Source organism: Saimiri boliviensis, chromosome 4 (assembly GCF_048565385.1).
Source record: "Saimiri boliviensis isolate mSaiBol1 chromosome 4, mSaiBol1.pri, whole genome shotgun sequence".
NCBI classification, from domain to species: Eukaryota; Metazoa; Chordata; class Mammalia; order Primates; family Cebidae; genus Saimiri; species Saimiri boliviensis.
In genome coordinates, this window is record NC_133452.1 from 151,632,358 (window position 1) to 151,651,686 (window position 19,329).

The 19,329-nt window shown below is 44.1% G+C and overlaps 1 protein-coding gene across 10 annotated transcripts in view; it reads left to right on the forward strand.

Annotated features, from left to right (window-relative positions):
• SIRT5 (sirtuin 5) overlaps nt 1-19,329 on the forward strand; it is a 50,024-nt gene that overhangs the window by 13,142 nt on the left and 17,553 nt on the right. For 8 of the 10 annotated variants that reach the window (XR_012517445.1, XM_074398460.1, XM_039462578.2 and 5 more), the window contains 5 exons: nt 5,535-5,684; nt 9,226-9,359; nt 13,580-13,805; nt 17,273-17,360; nt 18,681-18,734. Coding sequence is in view for 9 of the 10 variants with exons in the window: in XM_074398460.1 (XP_074254561.1) it covers nt 5,570-5,684; nt 9,226-9,359; nt 13,580-13,805; nt 17,273-17,360; nt 18,681-18,734 (617 nt within the window). In the remaining variant the exon portion in view is untranslated. Of the gene's footprint in view, nt 1-267; nt 349-5,534; nt 5,685-9,225; nt 9,360-13,579; nt 13,806-17,272; nt 17,361-18,680; nt 18,735-19,329 lie in introns of all 10 variants that reach the window. The other 2 variants (XM_010338036.3, XM_074398456.1) reach the window with 1 other exon arrangement.

The following is a 19,329-nucleotide window of genomic DNA, read 5'->3' on the forward strand; positions in this document are numbered from 1 at the left end:
TGAAGATCATGGCAAACCATTTTCCTCGAGCTTTCTTTAAATCGAGCCCTGGGGTGATATTTATGTTGGTTAGATGTCACCATTGTCACCATGTCTGCGAGCTGCTCACCAGAGTGGCTGCTTGGGCCCATGAGTCTGTCCACTGCCCCTAGCAGCCAGTCTGCCTTCCTTCCCTGCAGAAGTGACTTTAGGCAGCCAGACAGCCTTGTCCTCTGAGGTTTTCTGGAAACACTACACCATGTTTTTCTAACCTCTTCTCTTTTTCAGTATGCCAGTCTTTTTGTGCAGTCTTTTTGATTGCAGAAGAGACAGGATACATTGAAAACGTGTTGACTTGCTTATCTGTAGGTGAGGTTTATCATATTGCTCCTTACACACTATAAAATTCACTTTTCATTATACAGTTCTATGAATGTTGAAAAAAAATCACAAAAATAAAGATAATAGAATTTTCCATTGCTCTAAAAGTTTCTCTGCTCCCCTTCATTCCTCCACCTCATCTCTGGAAACCACTGATATTATTTCTGTACCAACAGCTTTGCCTTTTCAAACTTTCTTACAAATGGTCTCAAAAAGTACGTAGCCTTTTGTATCTGGCTTCTTTGACATAGCACAATGCTTCTCTCTCTCTTTCCCTCTCCCCCTTTCTCCCTCTGTTTCTTTCTTTCTTTTTCTGTTTCTCTCTTTCCCTCTCCCCCTTTCTCCCTCTGTTTCTTTCTTTCTTTTTCTCTTTCTCTCTTTCTCCCTCACTCTCACTTTCGCTCTGGCCTTCTCTCCTGTCTTTGAGAGGGTCTTACTCACCCAGGCAGAGAGTACAGTGGCACAGTCATGGCTCACTGCAGCCTCAACCTACTGGGCTCAAGTGATTCTCCTACCTCAACCTCCCAAGTACCTGGGACCACAGGCATGCACTGCCATGCCCGGCTTCCTTTTTGTAGAGATGGGGGGTCTCACTTTGTTGCCCAGGCTGGTCTCAAACTCCTGGGCTCAAATGACCCTCCTGCCTCAGCCTCGCAAGGTCCTGGGATTACAGGTGTGAGCCATCATGGCTGGCCCTTTTTTTGTTGTTATTAAGCAATTTTATTTTGAAATAATTTTAGGCTTACAGAAATATTGCAAAAATAGTACACAGAGTTCTCATACACCGTTTACCCAATTCCCTCTAATGTTCGCATCTTACCTAACTAGAGTGCGATGATCTAAACCAGGACAAGTACTATACCTCAACATTCACTTATACAGTACTAATAACTGATTTATAGGCTTCATTCAAATTTTGCCAGTTGTCCCACTAATGTCCCCTTTCAGGTCTTGAATCCAACCCAGGATCCCACATAGCATTTACTCGTCATGTTTCATCAGGACCTAGGACAGTTCTCCAGTTCTTACCTTTCAGAACTTTGATACTTTTCTGAAGAGTACTGGCCAGTTTTGCTGTAGAGCGTGTAGAATGCCCCTCAGCTTGAGTTTGGCGTTTTCTCATAACTAAATTGCAGTCATGAATGCCATACAGGTGGTGCCTTGCCCTTCTCGTTGCATCATATCAGGAGGTAGGTGGAGTTGCCATGTCTTATTACTGGTGATGTTAACTGTGATCATTTGGTTAAGGTGGTAGCTGTCAGGTTTTCTAATATAAAGTTCTTATTGCATAACATTTAACGAATTTTTTTTTGAGATGGAGTCTTGCTCTGTTGCCCAGGCTGGAGTGCTGTGTCACAATCTCTGCTCACTGCAACCTCTGCCTCCTGGGTTCAAGTGATTCTCCTGCCTCAGCCTCTTAAGTACCTGAGATTACAGGCACTCACCATCACACCTGGCTAATTTTTGTATTTTTAGTAGAGATGGGCTTTCACCATGTTGATCAGGCTGGTCTTGAACTCCTGACCTTGTGATCCACCCGCCTCGGCCTCCTAAAGTGCTGGGATTGCAGGCGTGAGCCACAGCTCCCAGCCTGCATAACACTTTTAAAGATTCATGCTGTTGAATATATTAGCACTTTGATCTTCTTATTGCTGAAGAGTCTTCCTGGTATGGATAAAACACAATTTGTTTACCCATTTGTAAATTCATGGACATTTGGTTTGCTTCTACTCTTGGGCCTGGCACTTATCCAATAGGCCTTGTGGTGTTCTGTTGAACATAAAAACCATGTCACAGAGCACCGGTATCAGACAGGGCCACTGTGTCACCACGATGGGTCAGGACAAGAACAGGGCCACTCTGAATCATGTCTGAATCAGGACAGAAACAGGAACATTGTTGAAGCCACAAAAATGACCCAACATCCTCCCATTCTGCTACCATGAGGGACTGCAGCTTCTCAGCCATTCACAGCTTTAGCCTCACTTCATTCCTTCCACCTTTTAGATAAGATCCATTACAGCAAGCATCCAATCCAGAACATCCAATCCAGGTTCCAGGAACCTCTCCCCAACATGGCCTAACTCAAAGCCAAATCCTCTAATAAATCCATTCCCAGTTCCCAGCAGATGGTGCAGTTCTTCATGGCGTGTTCTCTCTCTTGCAACTTGTTTGAGTACAAGTGTGTTCCTTGGACTGGAAGGCACTGACAGTCCAAACAATATGTAAATACATATATTGAAAATCCTTGCTCAGCTCTAGTCTCCTTACACAGCATTTCCCACCCTACACGCTGTTCTTTGTACTAATGTCTTGTGAATTCTGTTTTGTTTTTTAAAGCAAATACAAGTAAGTTAAAGTATATTCTTTTATCCCCTTGCCTTTGTCTTACAAAATATAATTGTGGTAAAACACATGTAACAAAATTGAGCATTCTAACCATTATTAAGGGTACAGTTCAGTACATTCATGTTGTTGTGCAACTAGTCCCCTCAACTCATTTCATCTTGTAAAACTGAAGCTCCATACTCATTATTTTTAAGTATAGTTTGTGTTCTGTAAAATTAACCCTTTGTTAATGTTGAGTTCTATGAGTTTTGAAAGATATGATCATGTAACCACCACTATAATCAAGATAAAGGACAATACTATTGCCACACACACACACACACACACACACACACACACAAATCCTGCATGGCTTCCCCTCCCCCACTTTTATTTTTATTTTTGAGACCAAGTTTTACTTTTGTTGCCCTGGCAGGAGTGCAATGTCACAATCTTGGCTCATTGCAACCTCCACCTCCCAGGTTCAGGTGATTCTCCTGCCTCAGCGTCCTGAGTAGCTGGAATTACAGGTGTCTGCCACCATGCCTGACTAATTTTTGTATTTTTAGTAGAGACAGGGTTTCATCATATTGGTCAGACTGGTCTTGAACTCCTGGCCTCCCGTGATCTGCCCGCCTTGGCCTCCCAAAGTGCTGGGATTATAGGCATGAGCCACTGCACCCGGCCCACATGCCCCTTTTTGTTCACTCCTCCCCATTTTGCCAACCACCATTACATTTCCTGCCCTCATTGTTTTGTTTATTCCAGAACGTCATATAAGTAGAAACATATGTACGTTCTCTTTTATAGCAGCCATATTGCATATTGTGAATGTGCCATTGTTTATTGATCTGGACATCGAGGTTGTTTCTAGTCTTACACTGTTAACCACATGGTCTTACCTATTATCTGTAGATACATCATTTTGTGTGTGTGCAAGCCTAACTGTGGACAAAATTCCAGACTTCGGATTGCTGGGTCAGAGGGAAAATGTGTTTGTAATTTTGATAGTTTGTTCTCCAGAAAGATTATATCATTTGAGAAATGTGTTTTTCATATCCACAGATCAACCCTTCCCCTTTCTCTACCCCTTCCCCTACCCTGCCCCCTTCCCTTCCCTTTTCTTTCCTTTGAGACAGTCTCGCTCTCTCACCCAGGCTGGAGGGCAATGGTGTGATCTCAGCTCACTGCAACCTCCACCTCCCAGTTGAAGCAATTCTCCTGCCTCAGCCTCCCAAGTGGCTGGGATTACAGGCATTCACCACCATGCCTGGCTGATTTTTGTATTTTTAATAGAGAAGGGGTTTCGCCATGTTGGCCAGGCTGGTCTCAAACTCTTGACCTCAAGTGATCCACCCGCCTCAGTCTCCCAAAGTGCTGAGATTACTGGCATGAGCCACCGCGCCTAGCCACTATCCACGGTTCTTTAATCCTCAATTCTGCCAGCCATTTGGCTCACTAGGTGGAAGTCAGCTCTGCCAGTTATCAGTGTCATTGATCCAAATGTTGTCTTTCTCTATGTTTGTTTTCCTTTTATAAAATTCCCCAGATATAGACAAATGTTTACTAAATGTGCCTTAAGATCTACAAGTTCCTTTGACACAATGTCATCTTAATACTATTTGTTGTCACAATACACTTCTTCCCTTCAGAGTTTAGTTCTCAGTTAGAAATTACATTCTCATAGAGACTGTACTTTGAGCTTGATGCAGTGGCTCGTGCTTGGAATCCCAGCACTTTTGGAGGGCTAGGTAGATAGATGGCTTGAGCTCAGGAGATCAAGAACAGCCTGCCCAACGTGGTGAAACCTTGTCTCTACCAAAACTACAAAAATTAGCTGGGCATGGTGGCATGTGCCTGTAGTCCCAGCTACTGGGGAGGCTGGGATGGGAGGATTGCTGGAGCCCAGGAAGTCATCAGTAGTGGGCCATGATCACGCCACTGTGCACCAGTGCACTCCAGCCTGGGTGACAGAGCAAGGTCCTGTCCAAAATACAAGAAAGAAACTGTACGTTGACCACAAGTTCAGATACTAGTGGTGGTTTTCATACCTTTTTTTTTTTTTTTTTTTTTTTTTTTTTTTGAGACAGAGCTTTTTTTTCTTGTTGCCCAGGCTGGAGTGTAATGGTACTATCTTGGTTCACTGCAACCTCTGCCTCCCGGATTCAAGTGATTCTTCTGCTTCAGCTTCCCAAGTAGCTGGTATTACGAGCATGGCACCACCACTCCCAGCTAATTTTTTGTATTTAACAGAGATAGGGTTTCACCATGTTGGTCAGCCTGGTTTCAAACTCCTGACCTCAGGTGATCCACCCACCTTAGCCTCCCAGAGTGTTGGGATTACAGGCTTGAGCCACTGCGCCTGGCCACATACCTTTTGGAAAGCAGCAAGTTTTCAAATGAATTCTCGTATCTAACCCTTTCACATGCATTTTAATGATCCTCAAACTTGAGTAGTTACTAGAAGCATTTGGAAATAGATGATGGGGTCCACCCTCAGTGTTTCTGATTCAGCAGGTCTGGGGTGGAGCCAGAGGTTGCATTTCTAACAAGATTTCAGGTGATACCAATGGTGCTGGTCTAGGGAACACACTTTGAGAAGCACTGCTCCAAGGCATCTCTGCACATCCTGGGAGCACTTGAGAACACAAATGGGAAACAGCCAGTTTAGAGGATGATCTGTTACTAAAGATTTTTTTAAAGGATGTTCATGTATGTGTGGCATGTGTGCATACTATACACAATGTGTTTCTATAATATAGAAAAAATATATATTTATAAATGTCTATATCTAAAAATATTTGCTGATTGTTTCTATCATATTTATTTGTGTGATTTTTCTAAAGCCTACCTTAAGCATTAGAACTACAAACAAACCCTGATGCGACCTCTCCAGATTGTCCCAAGTCGGTTGATTTCCCAGCTGTATTGTGGCCTGAAGCCTTCAGCCTCCACACGAAACCGGATTTGCCTGAAAATGGCTCGGCCAAGTTCAAGTAAGTCATTCTTACCTATCGCCTCACCAGCGGCTGAATGTGAAGTGCCCAAAAGTCCTACACTTGTATGTCTGTGTCAGATTAGGTGTTGGGCAAGATTTTGGAGAAAGCCACCCTGTCCTCTTCTCTTTTAAAGCGCGCCTTCTAGGGCGCCTTCAGAGCCTGTCTTCTTAATACTCACATTAAGTCCACCGAGGACATTTTGTTGCTTCTGCCAGAACATTTGCATTTAAGCTTTTGACACGTGTTTTGTTCTTTGAAGTCCTTCCCTCTCTGCAGGGGAGGAAAATTGGTGATTGTCCTATACGGCAGTGTGAGATTAAATTTTCTCCTGGACAGAAATATGTTGTAGCTATGCCTGGGAGAAACCAACAGATTAACCTGTCTGGACCCTGAGTCTATAGGAATGTAAAGTCTCACAAAGGTTTATATTCAGTGATTCTTAGGTGGGCCTGTTTAACAGTGCTTCAGAATGAAACTGAAAGGCCAAGCTGAATTCTTTGTGCTTCATTTTCAACTTTTGGATAACTTTTCGGCTCAGAGATAATAACTCCTGCTTCCATTTTGCCTCAGGAATGGAAAGGAACCGAAAGATCTCAGTTCCACTCCAGTGCACGTCCCATTGGTGTGCCCAGCTGTGTGGAGCAGGCTGCTAGAATCTGCGGCGGGTACAGAAGTGTGTGCCTGACCTCAGAGTGGGCCGCTGACATTTGAAACCACAAAACCTGCTGGCGTGTTTTCCTTTAGCCATTGGGAAATGTCTTTTTTTTTTTTTTTTTTTTAGGATTTTATACCACATTAACATTTCTATATTTTACATCCTGTTTTCTAAGAACCAAACATAGGTTGACTTTTAAAATTTGTTTCTAAAAGTGACTTTAAGGGGTACCTTAATAGAAGTCACTCTGGCCAGCCTTACCAACGTGGAGAAACCCTGTCTCTACTAAAAATACAAAATTAGGCAGGCATGATGGCACATGCCTGTGATCCCAGCCTTTCGGGAAGCTGAGGCAGGAGAATCGCCTGAACCCAGGAGGCAGAGGTTATGGTGAGCTGAGATTGCGCCATTGCACTCCAAATGGCGACAAGAGCAAAACTCTGTCTTAAAAAAAAAAAAAGAAATCACTCTGACCTAAAAATATATGCATCAGGAGGTTGACAGTTTCTATTTGGGATAGAAAGGACCTTTAGGACTAGAGGGAGTTTTAGGGGTAGATTTTGAAGTCCTTAAGGATGTTCCTATGAGTTGAACCTAGGGAAGTATGTTACGTTTTTTATTAAGCATCTTGTTCTTTCAAGAGATTATATCAGATTAGAAACTGGAATCCACCCAGGTCAAGTTTGTAATTTTTCCAAATGCTTCCTGTTTGGATGACATTAGCCTGCCTGTAGTAGGCCTTATCTGTCTGCTGATAGATAGCAGCCTATCTCGGGAAGGGATATAAGTTCAGGTGGGGCTTTAGCGTGATTGCTGCGGTAGTGGGGTTAGTTGCACCTCACGAGAATGGCATGTTGTGACTGTCCTAATTTGTCTCTGCCTTATGCTGCCAGAACATGAATGGAGCCCAAGAGGAAAAAGCCTACTCTTCCTCTAAGTACATTATTACCAGGAGTCCATGGTAGGGAAGAGAATAAGGAAAGGGGAGGGGGGGCTGAGCCCTTATGAACAGTCTCTATCCTAGGCTGGGCAGAGTGTGTGGCTCTTGGCTTAGAAGGACCAGGAAGTCCCATCCCTGCTTAGAGGGAGTCAACCATACATGAGAAACCAGTAGGATGCCCCTTATGGCTGGGATACAAAATGAGGCCAGGTTCCCTTTAATATTCAGGTTCACCATCTCCAAGCCCCCATCCCACCATCTTTCTTCTTGCAGGCTTCCTGTCTGTCACTGGTCCCATCTATCAGGGGAGGGTTAGCTTCCCCTCATTCATTCAGTCCAAGGGTTAGCCTTGGTTGCCATTCTTTCAAGAGAGGAAGGCCAGGAAGCCAGCTTAGTCAGCTGAGGAATGCAGTTCCACGTTTGCTGGAATCCTTAGTGCTTTAACACAGCTTGGCCATCCTTGGAAGATCTCCATATCCAGGGCGGGGCATTCCCTGCTTCAGTGTCTTGGGCCTGCAGCAGGCAATGAGGTACAGCACTCACTTCTCCAGGGGTAGGGCAGAAAAGGGGCTCTCTCTTCTCCTCCTGGCAGCTTATGTTCGGTGCTATACCCCTTAATTCTGGCTTTCCAGGGCCGTAGCACTTACCTAACATACAGGGGCCTGCACAGCTGTAGTGTCTGGGACAAAAGAGGAGACCAGCTGTGTCCCAGCCTTTTCCAGTTTCTGTTGTCCAGCAGAAACAATGGCAGCTCCCCCATCGTGAGTTCCAACTCTGGCTCCTGCTTCTTGTTCTGGGATGAGGAGATTTGTTTCAGGGGAAAGCATCCCATCTTGTGATCCATGTAAAGTGTTTGGCGTAGCACTTGGGGTGCAGGGAGCCCTCACCATCGTAGCTGCTGCCCCTGCGGGTCTGTGTTCAGGCAGGAGGCTGCCTGGGGTTCCAGGACGGGAGGGCAAGCCCTGGTCTGTGTCCACAATTACTTCCTCTAGTGTTACTCTCTGTGCTCAGTTCCCTCTGCTACCCCAAGTCTCTGGCAGTGTCCTGTTGAAAAGTTTGGCTCTTATTTGAGTTGTCAAGAAGGTCGTGTGCCCTCAAATAAGGCCCTTGTCCTCTCCTTTAGTTGCTGTGCTGAGGGAAGCCGAAATTAGCAAGATCCCCAAAGGGAAGGTGAATTTAGGGAGGAAGGATAGGCTTTGGGGTACAGTAGGCCTCAACTCAGCACTCACACAAACATACAGTCTTGTTTTTCCTTTTATGAAGGAAGATGGATTCCTTCTAGGCTTTTTTTTTTTTTTTTTCTTTTTAATGGAGTCTCGCTCTGCCGCCCAGGCTGGCGCAGTCTTGGCTCACCGCAACCTCCGCCTCCTCAGTTCAAGCAATTCTCCTGCCTCAGCCTCCCGAGTAGCTGGGATTACAGGCACCCACCACCGTGCCCAGCTAATTTTTGCATTTTTAGTAGAGACGGGGTTTCACCATGTTGGCCAGGCTAGTCTCGAACTCCTGACCTTGTGATCCGCCTACCTCTGCCTCCCAAAGTGCTGGGATTACAGGTGTGAGCCACCGTGCCCAGCCCCTACTAGGCTTTTTAAAAATCTTTGTAAAATCCCTGCTCTAGGGAAGGCACTACTGTGTACCTCAAAGAGCCAAGGAAACTGAGGATGGAAAAAACTAAGTAATTTGCATAAGATCACACATTTGGTTGGGAGGCAGAACTGAGATGCAAAGCCAGCTTTGTGTGCCCAAAGCCTCTGCTTTTTTAAAATATTATATACTCACCCAGCAGGCCTTCACGGGATGGTGTCTTTATGGTATAGGAATTGATGTTTGTATATCTTAAAGTATGATTTCACACTAGGTCAAGTTTCAAGATATAGACAATTGATATGGGATACAAATGTCCAAATGGTACACTGGACTGATAAAGATTTTATTCTGTTTAGGTATGGCAGATTTTCGGAAGTGTTTTGCAAAATCAAAGCACATAGTCATCATCTCAGGGGCTGGTGTTAGTGCAGAAAGTGGCGTTCCGACTTTCAGAGGAGCTGGAGGTTATTGGAGAAAATGGCAAGCCCAGGTTAGTAATGTTTCCAGAACATTAAAAGACTCTCTCAAATGAAACCGTAACAGTTTGACTCAGATCCTATACCGAACCCTGAAACCCGGGGGAAATGTTTTGGAAGTTAACTATGACCCTATTGTCCCATTGCTTTTGGCATAAACACAAAGTTCCTATGAGTAAGATAAAATTTAAGTAAGGCTGCTACTGTCCTTTTTAGATATGTATAGATTGCATTAATTCAGATATCAGTTTCTCCTAATAGTTATGCTAAAATGAAATCAGAAAACTGTGGTTAGCATCTTCCATTACTTTTCTAAAGTTATTGAACTTAAGTATGACAAAGTTTCTGTGAAGTTTCATTTTAAAACTAATGTTGATTATTGAAGGATTAGGGTTCGATATTCAAAAATCTATAGGAAAACCTTCAGAATGTAAGTTTTGTGAAGGTATGGATTTTTTTTTTTTTTTTGAGACGGAGTTTCGCTCTTGTTACCCAGGCTGGAGTGCAATGGCGCGATCTCGGCTCACCGCAACCTCCGCCTCCTGGGCTCAGGCAATTCTCCTGCCTCAGCCTCCTGAGTAGCTGGGATTACAGGCACGCACCACCACGCCCAGCTAGTTTTTTTGTATTTTTATTAGAGACGGGGTTTCACCATGTTGACCAGGATGGTCTCGATCTCTCGACCTCGTGATCCACCCGCCTCGGCCTCCCAAAGTGCTGGGATTACAGGCTTGAGCCACCGCGCCCGGCCTAGGTATGGATTTTTTTAATTCAATTTTTTTTTAGATCTAATATAAATAAAGTAAAAGTCACCAATTTTAAGTGTACAATTTAATGAGTTTTAACAAATGGACATAGTTGGATAGCCAGCACCATAATCGCAATGTAGAACATTTCTGTCCCTTCAGGACATTCCCTCATGGCCCTTTGTAGTCTGTGCTCGCCCATCCCACTGGCTCAGGAAATCCCTAGCTTTGGAGGACAAGGAATTGTTTATTTGTTCGTTTATGAGATGGAGTTTTGCTTGTTGCCCAGGCTGGAGTACAACGGCATGATCTCGGCTCACTGCAGTCTCCATCTCCCAGGTTCAAGTGATTCTCCTGCCTCAGCCTCCCTAATAGCTGGGATTACAGGCATGCACTGCCACCCTCCACTAATTTTTGTATTTTTAGTAGAGACGGGGTTTCACCACATTGGCCAGGCTGGTCTTGAACTCCTGACTTCAGGTGATCTGCCTGCTCGGGCTCCCAAAGTGCTGGGATTACAGGCGTGAGCCACCACACCAGGCCTCTGTTTTATTCATTGCCCTGTCTCCAGCTCCCAGAACTCTGGCACATTATAGGTGCTTAATAGATTTTCGTTGGTTGAACGAAGGCAGTCATAAATAAGTACTGCAATACATGTCTTCCAGGATTAGTGGTTTATTTCTCACTGAATATAGAGTTCATGAACCTGCCCCTTCCTTCTGAATCGCTGAGGCTGGCAGATGTTTGGATATTTTGCCTCCTGCCTTCGGCCCTCTAGGTGAAGGGTGGGGGTTGTTACCTTAAAGGTGAAGTGGGGGAGAAAAGAGAGCAGAGAACATTAGGGGCCAGCAAGAAAGAGGAACCACAGGGCAGTCCCTTGATTAGCAGCAGAGGGTGGGAGGTCAGAGGGTGTGGGAGGAGCTTGGAAGACGGGTGCTTAGTTGTGTCCAAAAAAGCTCAAAGTTTGTGGACTAAGCATAGATGGAAGTAGACAGTATGTATTTGACTCCAACCTCCTTCCAAGGACACCTGGGGACATGTTCGTGTGCCACCTATAAACTGCTCCAGGCCGTGTGTTCTACATGGAGAGCAAGCCCCCCATGTGGCAAAGGCTGACATTGCCCCCGAGCAGCGGGGCCTTTACAGTAGAATGAAATGCACACGTGTTCAATGTAGAAAGCATCTCCTTCATAGAGAAGCCATGCTTCTTTTTTAAATTGTTATTGAGGCAGAATTTCCTTAGAATAAAATGAACGCGTGTGCATTGTGTGTATAGTTTGATGAGTACCCCCACCTCCACTGTCAAGAAACAGAACGTTTCAGTCCTATGCCTTTCCCTGCCAGCTCCCAGCTCAACCTCTACTCGGCTCCTTTTTCAGAAAGGAGGTTTGTCTCTCCTAGAACCATATCTGAAGTATATGTATTTTATCTGTTCTGTTTATATATAATATACACTTTTTATGTGTAGTTGTGTGTGTTTAGTTGTGTGTATAGTTGTATGTATTTGTAGCTGTGTATGTGTGTAGATGTGTGTAGTTGTGTGTGTATTAACAGATATATGTAGTTGTATATGTTTAGTTTTAGTGTATGTTGTGTAATTGTATGTTTAGATGTGTATGTTTAGTTGTGTGTGTGCACTTGTGTGTGTAGATGTGTATCGTTTTGTGTATGTTGTGTGTGTTTAGTTTTGTATGTACACTTGTGTGTGTATGTAGATGTGTGTAGTTGTGTGTGTAGTTGTGTGTGCAGTTGTATGTATGTAGATGTTTGTAGTTGTGTTTATATTTAGTTGTGTGTGTGCAGTTGTATGTAGATGTGTGTAGTTGTGTATGCAGTTGTATGTAGATGTGTGTGTATGTTTAGTTGTGTGTGTGTAGTTTGTGTGCAGTTGTGTATGTAGATGTGTTTAGTTGTGTGTGTGTATGGTGTGTGTAGTTGTGTGTATATGTTTAGTTGTGTATGTATGTAGTATGTATGTGTGTAGCTGTGTATGTTTAGTTTGTGTAGTTTGTGTGTGCAGTCGTGTGTGTATATAGATGTCTTTAGCTATGTGTGTGCAATGTATATGTAGATATGTGTAGTTTTATGTGTGTTTAGTTTGTAAAGTTGTATGTTTAGTTGTTTGTGTGTATAGTTTATGTATAGGTGTGTAGTTGTGTGTATGTGTTTAGTTGTATGTATGTAGTTATGTGTATGTGTGTATGTTTAGTTGTGTATAGTTGTGTGTGTGCAGCTGTGTGTAGATGTGTGTAGTTTGTGTAGTTGTATATGTGTGTTAAGCTGTGTGTGTGCAGTGTATATGTAGATGTGTATAGTTGTGTGTGTGTTTAGTTTGTGTATGTAGTTGTGTGTATGTGTGTAGTTGTGTATAGGTGTGTGTGTAGTTGTGTGCATGTGTGTAGTTGTGTATAGGTGTGTGTGTAGTTGTGTGCAATTGTGTTTGTAGATGTGTGTAGTTTGTGTAGTCATGTATTTAGCTGTGTGTGTGCAGTGTATATGTAGATGTGTTTAGTTAATTTGTGTAGTTATGTATATGTTTAGTTGTGTGTACATAGATGTGTGTAGTTGTGTATCTTTGTGTGGTTGTATATGTTTAGTCGTGTGTATGTCTAGTTGTGTGTATGTGTATGCAGTTGTATGTGTAGATGTGTGTAGTGTGTACGTATGTTATGTATGTGTTGTGTGTATGTATAATTGTGTGTGTAGTGTGTATGTTGAGGTGTGTATGTGTAGTTGTATGTTGTATGTGTAGTTGTGTGTGTAGTGTATATGTTGAGGTGTGTGTAGTTGTGTGTATGTTGAGTTGTGTATGTGTAGTTGTGCATATGTATGTTGAGTTGTGTGTAGTGCATATGTATGTTGTGTGTAGTTGTGTGTGTGTATGTTGAGTTGTGTGTAGTTGTGTGTATGTATAGTCGTATGCATGTAGTTGTGCATGTAGTTGTGTGTATGTATGTTTAGTTGTGTGTATAGTTACATGTGTATAGATGTGTGTAGTTGTGTGTGTGTGTAGAGCCGTAGCTATAGTTATAAAAACTAAGTTTCTCAACCATGGTCATTAGACCTCAATAGGCATTTTGCATTTTATGTTTTTCCTGGGTGTAGGTCAAAATGAGATCCTCTTCATATGTTTTAGAGCTCCATGAAAAAGGGGATTTGACCCAAAATACTTTCCTGCGTATTACTTTACTTCATGTTCACAACTTATTTTGTAGCGGGGAATGGGATAGGTTACATCCTCCCTGCCTTGTCACTAAGGAAATTGATTTCTCCAAGATCCCAAGGCAGTCCCAGGATGGGGACATAGGCTGGTGCCTAGGCCCTGCCACGTGGCATCTGCCATGTTGTTTGAACCTAGTGCCTCGACCTCCAGCCTGCACCCTCCCAATGCTGCTTGTTTCTGCCTTAGGGAGGAAGGGCCTGTGCCCAGGGTTTAGCATCCTGGCTGCCTCTGCCTCCCTCACTCCCACCTCCTCTCCCACCCTCAGGATCTGGCGACTCCCCTGGCCTTTGCCCACAACCCATCCCGGGTGTGGGAGTTCTACCACTACCGGCGAGAGGTCATGGTGAGCAAGGAGCCCAATGCCGGACACCGTGCCATAGCAGAGTGCGAGGCCCGGCTGGGCAAGCAGGGCCGGCGAGTCGTGGTCATCACCCAGAACATCGATGAACTGCACCGCAAGGCTGGCACCAAAAACCTTCTGGAGCTCCATGGTGAGGTACCCCCAGCCTCATGTTCAGGGAACCAGCTTTAGAACACCTGCCCTGCCATTTCAGCATCACCTCTGTTGGCTTCCCTCCCTCCCTGCGGACACCCATCTTGTCCTTTAGGATGCTGTGGCATTTCCTTCCGAGACATGTTAGTGCCCTGTGGCACCTGGGCAGCTGCCTTTGGCCACGGGAGGAGCCCTGACCCACTGACATTCACTTGGCAGTTCCTACATCTTCACTGCTCAGTGTGGTCTGAAAGCCAGCAACGTTTGGCATCCTCTGAGAGCTTGCTAGAAATGCAGAATCTCAGGCCCCATCAGACCCACCAAACAGAATCTGCATTTTCCCATGAGCCCAGGTGGCTGAAGTGCCTTTTACACTGGAGGAAGGTTGGGCTGCACAGCTGTGTGACCCCTGCCTCTGTAGAGGGGTGCAGTGCTGTGAGACAATGGCCTCACTGAGCCAAGGAACAGAAGGCCTGGCCCATTGGACAGCCAGGGCTTGAGCAGGATCGGGCAGGGGCAGGCTATGATATCTGGGGGTCTCCTCTCCCTCTCTCTTCGCCCCAGTGGGCACTCCCCACTGAGACTGTGCTTCTGTCTCACCCTGGAACCTCAGGGAGCTGCCAGCTCAGCACCAGGTACTGCACCAACCCCACCTAGCCTGTGACGTCAGTGGAGTTTGTCTTGTGTCCCTATGGCCTCCTTCCTCTGTCCTGGGTGACCCCTCACCTCTTCACTCTGTCTTCTGGCTCCTCCCTTCTTTGCTGTCACCCTAAATCTAATACATCCATTCTTCCATGGTCACAATGGGCAAACTAGGGTTTCTCCTGAAGCCGCTTGCATTTAAAGAGTCTGTATTCAAATCCAAGGAATGCATTTCTTATATTTTAAGAATTTATTTCTCTTAATTTATTTTTTTGAGGTGGGAGTTTCATTCTTGCCCAGGCTGGGGTGCGTTGCCTGATCATAGCTCATTGCAGCCTTGAAGTCATGGTCTCAAGGGATCCTCCCACCTCAGCCTCCAGAGTAGCTGGGACAACAGGCCCATGCCACTATGCCCAGCTAATTAAAAAAAAAATTTTTTTTGTAGAGATGGTGTCTCACCATATTGTCCAGGCTGGTCTCGAACTCTTGGCCTCAAGTAATCCTCCCTCCTCAGCCTCCTAAAGTTTTGGGATTACAGGCGTGAGCCACTGCGCCAGCCAATAATGCATTTCTAAGTGTAGAATTTCCAGAGGCAGTGCACCAGTGGGGGGGTGTTTGCTTTTGGGTGTGTGTGGTGAAGCTGCCTCCTTTTACATAGGTCACACTGATAAAGACAGGGATACACTACTCACTTCGACCTTGTTTCTCTTTTGTGTGCTAGGAACAGTCAGCCACCTATTAACTGAACATCTTTTTGGTGCCTACATCTGCTGGGTCTGAGCCACTTTCCACGTGCCTCTGCTTATTTCCCTGCAATGTCAGAAGGTGGGCTAGTCATCAGCATAAAACGGAGATGACAATGCCTATTTTACAGAATTGTTGTGCAGGTTAAATAAGATCATATATACGTGTTAGGACTTTTTTTTTAGTTTCAAATGATGAGAACTCTCTTCTAACCTACGTTAAAAAAAAAATCAGTGGCATCTTCTGTCTGATGAAGGTTTTTTGTTTTTTTTTTAAGATGCATCATGTTTTTAATGTGGCACTTAGAAAATAATCTGCCTAAACCATGATATACTATGTTATTATCCCTTAGAATTGTTATTTTATACTTAGAGAAAGAGCTTATTAAAACTTAGACACCTTCTTTAGAAATTTTATCTTTCCAGGCATACATAAAGTATGAGTATAATAAACTGGTCCAAATATTTCTCATTATCTAGCTCTTCTGAGTGATCCTGAGTGACTCAGAGCATGGATGGGTCTGTGTTTTCCATGCAGTTTCACGCTCTGTACCTCAGGAGATGGATGATGCAGCCTTTCTTGAGAGAATGCCCCTCTGTTACAGCTGGGATTCCCATCCAAGCTCCTGACACACACTCTGCAGGTGTGCTATTGAGCCTTTCATGCTCTTACCAAAAGGTGTCAGTGGAAAGGCTGTATGTAGACACAGCCAGAACTTGCTTTGCTCCCTGAAGTGGCCCTTGAACGGTTTGTTGGTGGAAGTATCCCGAAGTTGTATCTGCCTGGTCAGGCCACGGAGAATAACAACCAAGTCACCCCACTTTTCAGTGTTCTCCTTCAACAAGTCTGCAAGCATGTTGGCGAGGTCACACTCTCATCTGGCCAGTAAATGGTAGGACACATCTGAATTTCAGAGATGTGAAAATGGGAAAAAATGTCTATACTAAAACTGACAAAATAGGTTTATTGGCTCACAAAACCGAGGAGCCTTGGGGTGTAGCTGATGTCATCTTTTCTTCTGGCCACTGTCCCACTCCTTCTCTCAGTCTTGCTCACTCTTTGAGGTGACCTCCCTTTTCCCTCTGCAACTGATTTGCCTCCACGCGCCAGAGGAGAGGGCCTCTGATGGTTTCAGGCTCTCCAGCTCAGCCACCTGCTCAGAAAATAAACCTCTGGGTGGGCTTTCTTGGTCCACATGCCCACCCTTCTGACCTAACGAGACTGCAGAGGGATGGGCATCACATGGGACCTGTGTGGAGCATGTGGTCAAGCTTATATTTGGGATGTGACCCATAGCCCGATTGGCTCAGCATGGGAGAGAGCAGGGATGGTACTCCCCAAGGAAGGACTGGTGGGCAGAACAGAGCAGCGCATGCCCACTGTGGTTTAAAGTGCTCTGCATGGCACCAGGTGCCTGGCCACCATTTCATAAACTGTGGCCACCATGATTGCTTCAGCTCAATAAGTGGTCGCTAGTATTAACAATTACATTTTTCATTTATTAGTTGATTACTTATTTATTGAGCTGCTTTTGTATAAAAGATTCAAGCTTTCTGAAATCAAAGTTAAGATTTTGTAAACATATCCCATACCACTGAACCTGTATCAGTCATATCAGTAAATTATGTCCTTAGATTTAGGTCAGGCTCCCTCTACCCTGTTGGCCACTTGCGCCCACTTGAACACCACTCCAAGGTCATCTGGCGGCACATTGTCAGGGAGTTAGTTATTTATCATCCAGACTATAAAATCCTTGAGGGCATGTGCTCTTGACTGGCTTAAGAGTACTGCATGCCTCTCTGTTTCCCATGAAGGCTAGGGTAGGCCCATTTGCTAAACTGAAGTATGGCTCAGTGTGGCAGTGCACACTTGTAGTCCCAGCTACTCAGGAGGCAAAGGTGGGAGGATTGCTTGAGCCCAGGAGCTGGAAGCTGCAGTGAGCTATGATCGTACTACTACACTCCAGCCTGGGTAACTGGATGAGACCAAAAAATGAAATGAAGTGTGTCCCTTTTAGACATGCAGACAGTTGCTCTTGATTATCCTAAATTCTGGACTTGCTTCATATGTATTTTTCAGGTAGCTTATTTAAAACTCGATGTACCTCTTGTGGAGTTGTGGCTGAGAATTACAGAAGTCCAATTTGTCCAGCTTTATCAGGAAAAGGGTAATTATACCACACTACAGAATAAGTATATGTTGCTTTCTCCTTTAGGTTGAATATAAATGTTAGGAAATTGAACATTCACCAAAGATTCCCATGGATATTTATGAGAAATAAGACTAAATACCAGGCTGGGTGCAGTGGCTTACGCCTGTAATCCCGGAACTTTGGGAGGCCAAGGTGGGAGGATTGCTTGAGTTCAGGAGTTCAAGACCAGCCTGGGCAACATAGTGAGACAGCTGTCTCTACCAAAACAAAACGAAACAAAACAAAACAAAACAAAACAAAACAAAAATTAACTGGGTGTGCTGGCACTTGCCTGTAGTCTCAGCTACTAAGGAGGCTGAGGTGGTTGGGTTAGTTGAGCCTGGGAAGTTGAGGCTGCAGTGACCGAGATCTTGCCACTGTACTACAGCCTGGGTGACAGAGGGAGACCCTGTTTCAAAAAAAAACATATGAAAAACAAAAAAGACTAAATATAGCCATGTGCTAAAAGAAATATTTTGCTCACAACTTACAGTGTTAAGAGAAAACCACAGGGTCCTGAAGTTATACAGTATGATCCCAGCTTTGTATTAAAACACACACACACATACTCTCTCACATACACACAATGAGTTTGTATATCTGTATATAGTTAAAATACAACAAAATGTTAATAAGGAATATCAGGAGTGGTGGGATTATGGTAATTTTTAATTTCATTTTTGTATCTTTCTGAATTTTCCTACATTTCTGTGATGAACATGTGCTATTATTACAATGAGGAAAAAATTTGAGGGTAGACCCAGTATTGAGAAAAATTCCACTGAGCCATTTTAAAATAGTGTAAATTGTATATGACCATATAATGTGATTGCAGAGGATACAGAGTCTTGCTCTGTTTCCCAGGCTAGAATATAGTGGTACAATCACAGCTTACTGCAGCCTCCGCCTCGTGGGCTCAAGCAATCCTCCTGCCTTAGCCTCCCAAGTAGCTAGGACTACAGGCACGCACCACCACACTGAGCTAATTTTTGTATTTCTGGTAGAGGTGGAGTCTCACTATGTTGCCCAGGCTGGTCTTGAACTTCTGGCCTTAAGCAGTCCTCCCACTTTAGCCTCCTGAAGTGCTGGGATTCTAGGCATGAGCCTCTGTGCCCAGCACCACTGGAAATTAATGGCTTGGGGACCTTCCTTCTAATGCCCTTCCAACTAAGCATGTATTACTTAGGAGTTTTATATCACATATTGCCAGGCAAATATACAAACTGAGTTATTTTATTTATTTATTTTTTGATTATGCCAATAACAATCTTTCTTGTCTAATATTATTTACTTCAGTGCTCCAGAACCTGGAACTCAAGATGCCAGCATCCCAGTTGAGAAACTTCCTCGGTGGGTAAAAAACTCTGATTTGTGCTAGTGCTCCAGGTTATGAAAAAATATATATATATATAGACATTGAAACCTAAACATGTATTTGGTAAGATGCCTCTTAAACCAAGTGCACAAACGTAAAAACTAGCCTTGACCTCTGAGACCAAAAGTGAAAGGACAAAGGATGAACCAAATCAGGATGAAAGGAATGGTTTCTTTCCAACCCCTTTTAGCTTTGTGTTCTGGTGGGTTCATTTGAGGTTGGGAAAGTTTCTGAAGCTGTTGTGCGACAGGTGGTTACGCAGTATACAGAAAGCACAGGAGCTGACCTGTGACTGGTCAGATAACATCACTGGCAGTATTAAGCCAAAAGACCTGAATAGGAGAGGTTACAGGACTAAACAGAATGTTTGTAGATAATAAAAAAAAAAAAAAGGAAGATTTTTATGCCCATTTTTCAAAACCAGACATTAAAATAGCACTTCCATAATCTGTAATTGGATTAGAGGTTTTTTGTTTGTTTGTTTGTTTTGTTTTTGTTTTTGAGATGAAGTCTCACTCTGTCACCCAGGCTGGAGTGCAGTGGTACTATCTTGGCTCACTGCAACCTCCA